The 3141-nt window shown below is 59.9% G+C and overlaps 1 protein-coding gene across 1 annotated transcript in view; it reads left to right on the plus strand.

Moving 5' to 3' along the window:
* Positions 1 to 3141, plus strand: part of LOC104508251 (prolyl 4-hydroxylase subunit alpha-3-like) — a gene marked incomplete at its 5' end in the record, with an annotated part of 9749 nt that overhangs the window by 523 nt on the left and 6085 nt on the right. The window contains 8 exon segments of the mRNA XM_010149814.1: positions 3 to 122; positions 500 to 564; positions 722 to 843; positions 846 to 874; positions 1506 to 1568; positions 1859 to 1927; positions 2814 to 2910; positions 3094 to 3139. Coding sequence (XP_010148116.1) covers positions 3 to 122; positions 500 to 564; positions 722 to 843; positions 846 to 874; positions 1506 to 1568; positions 1859 to 1927; positions 2814 to 2910; positions 3094 to 3139 — 611 coding nt within the window.

Consider the following 3141-nt stretch of genomic DNA (forward strand, 5'->3'; position numbering starts at 1 on the left):
CCTACCTCCTCCTCCAGCCTGCCAAGAAGGAGGTGGTCCGGATCCGACCCTACGTGGCTTTGTTCCATGATTTCATCAGCGATGACGAGGCTGAGACCATCAAGGGGTTGGCAGGGCCCTGGGTGAGCCATCCACATCCCCTGGGGTGTCCCTCACCTGGAGGAGGGTGCCCCAAGAGCGGGTGGTCCAGGGTCAACCACCATGTGGAGATAGGAGGGGGTTTAAGTCAGGACTTAGCCAAAACCTTCTGCAGTGAGACCCTGGGGTGGGTGAACCCCCGTCCCCCAAAAGGTTCTGGGGAGAAACCAGGTCCATGAATGCACCCAAACCCCTTCCCTGCCATGCTTGACTTGAGGACACCCAACTGCATTGGATCCAACGGCTGATCCACCTTGGGGTGGTGCTGTTTTGCAAAACCCTCCAGTTTCAACCCCGATGGGGGTCCCTGCTTAGTGCGGGGGGCCCCATTTCAGCAACATCCCCCTCCCATCTCCTCCAGCTGCAGAGGTCCGTGGTCGCCTCCGGGGAGAAGCAGCAGAAGGCCGAGTACCGGATAAGCAAGAGGTAGAAGCCATCCCTTGTCCTCCAGCCAGTGGGACCCCCATGGCCCCATTGCCACCACCAAGGGGGCAGTGAAACCATGCTTGGGGAGAGGCCAGGGTCCTCTTAAACCCAGCCTTGTGTGAATCTGGGGGGGCTGAAGGTGAGGGTGCTCCTGCAGTGCCTGGCTGAAGGACACCGCCGACCCGGCGGTGCGGGCGTTGGAGCTGCGCATCGCTGCCGTCACCGGCCTGGACCTGCGGCCACCCTACGCCGAATACCTGCAGGGGGGCAACCACGGGGTTGGTACGAGCCCCACTTCGACCACGCCACGGTCAGGGAGCTGCGTGGGTGGCCACGGGGGTGTGCCCAGGGTGGCTCTTAGGGTGCTTTGGGATGGTCCTTAGGGTGATCCTGGGTTGGGCGTTGGGGTGGTCGCTCAGATGGTCACCAGGGTGGTCGCTGGGATGGTCCCTTGGATGTTGATGGAGGTGGACCCTGGGGTTGTCCCCGTGGTTCTCCCGGATGGTCCCTCAGATGTCCCTGGGGTGGTCTCTGGGATGGTCCTTCAAATGTTCATGGAGGTGGACCCTGGGGGGGAGGTCCCGGTGGTGCTCCCAGATGGGGGTTGTCCTTGGGGTGGCTCCCAGGGTGGTCCCTGGGATGGTCCCTCAGATATCCCTGGAGGTGGACCCTGGGGTGATCCTTGTTACGCTCCTGGGATGGTTGCTTGGGTGGGGGAAGCCCTTGGGGGTGTCCCCATGGTGATTCCTGGGATGTTCCTGGGAAGGGAGAAAGGAAAGAGGGAAGGAAATAAAGGAAAGGAGAGGGAGACATTTCCCTGGGGGCAGCCCAGAGTCACCGGCTCTGTTAGGGCATGAGGTGGCCCCAGGCCGAGCCGTGTCAGCGTGAGGCTGACTGTCCCCACGGGACTGACTGTCGCCACCTCCTCGCTCTTGGGGCAGTCCAGGAAGAGCCCCCTTTACAGAATGAAGTCGGGCAACAGGATCGCCACCGTCATGATCTACGTGAGTCCTTCCTCATTTCCAGGCCCAGAGAGACTCCACCTGCACGGTCATCAGTAGGGTTCAGAGTGAACGGGGTTGGAGCAGGGTGAGGGCAGCCCTAAATCAGACCCTGGTGGGGTGTTAAATGGCAGTGAATGCAGAGTATTTAAGAGCTCATGCCATGCCGAGGAGAGAGAAGCACTGTGGGAGAACAAGGGAGGTTCTGTGCCTCAGTTTCCCCACGCAAAGCAGCCATATCCCATGGGAAGGCGGAGGTAAGGCCGTGGCTCATGTTTTCACTCTTTTTCCAGCTGAGCGCGGTGGAGGCTGGCGGCTCCACCGCCTTCATCTACGCCAACTTCAGCGTGCCTGTGGTTAAGGTGAGGGGGACCCACGTGATCTCCCCGGGAGTGGGGAAGGGGAGACGCAGCACTCCTGTGTCTCATCTTGCTATGGCTGAGGCTGTCCTGATGCCAAACCCCAACCCTGGGGCTCCTTGATCTGTTTTGGGGTGCCAAACCCCAGTTCTGGAGTCCCTGGCTTCCTTCGAGGGGATCCAAACCCCAATCCTGCAGATCCCAGCTCTGTTTTGGGGTGCTAAACCCCAGCTTTGGGGATCCTATATGTGTGTGTTTGGGATGCCCAAATCCAACCTTGGGGATTCCAGCTCTATTTTGGGGTGTCAAAATTCCAACCCCAGGACTCCCAGCTCTGTTTTAGGGGTGTCATGCTCCAGCCCTTGGGCTCGTGGCTCTGTTTTGGGGCTGCCAAACCCCAACCCAAGGGCTCCCAGCTCTATTTTGGGGCTCCAAACTCCAATTATGGGCTTCTCAGTTCTGTTTTGGGGTGCTAAAACCCAACCCCAGGGCACCCAGCTCTGTTTTAGGGGTGCCAAACCCTAACCCATGGGTTCCTGCTTGTTTTGGGGTGCTAAAACTCCAACCCCAGGGCACCCAGCTCTGTTTTAGGGGTGCCAAACCCTAACCCATGGGTTCCTGCTTGTTTTACTAACCCTTGGGTTCCTGCTGGTTTTGGGGTGCTAAAACCCAACTCCAGGGCACCCAGCTCTGTTTTAGGGGTGCCAAACCCTAACCCATGGGTTCCTGCCTGGTTTGGGGTGCTAAAACCCAACCCCATCTCTCCCAGATCTGTTTTGGGGGTGCCAAACTCCAGTTCTGGGGCTCCTGCCTCTTTTGGGGTGCTAAAGCCCAACCCCAGGGCTCCCAGACCTGCTTTGGGGGTGCCAAACCCTTCTCTGCTCCCCAGAACGCGGCGCTCTTCTGGTGGAACCTGCGGAGGAACGGGGACGGTGACGGGGACACCCTGCACGCCGGCTGCCCCGTCCTGGCCGGGGACAAGTGGGGTGAGAGACAGTGCCCAATGTCAGCCTGGGGTGACGTGGGGTAGGAGGGGCTGGCAGGGAGGCAAAAGCGACTGGGGACCCAGAAAAATCCTGGATAATTGGGATAAACAAGCCCAATAGTGGAGCGGGGTTGGAAAAGGGGGGCTGGGGGCAGACGGGGGTCTTTGTCCTTGTCCCTTCCAGTGGCAAATAAGTGGATCCACGAGCACGGGCAGGAGTTTCGGCGGCCGT

Source organism: Eurypyga helias, unplaced genomic scaffold (genome assembly GCF_000690775.1).
Source record: "Eurypyga helias isolate BGI_N326 unplaced genomic scaffold, ASM69077v1 scaffold20970, whole genome shotgun sequence".
Classification (NCBI taxonomy): domain Eukaryota; kingdom Metazoa; phylum Chordata; class Aves; order Eurypygiformes; family Eurypygidae; genus Eurypyga; species Eurypyga helias.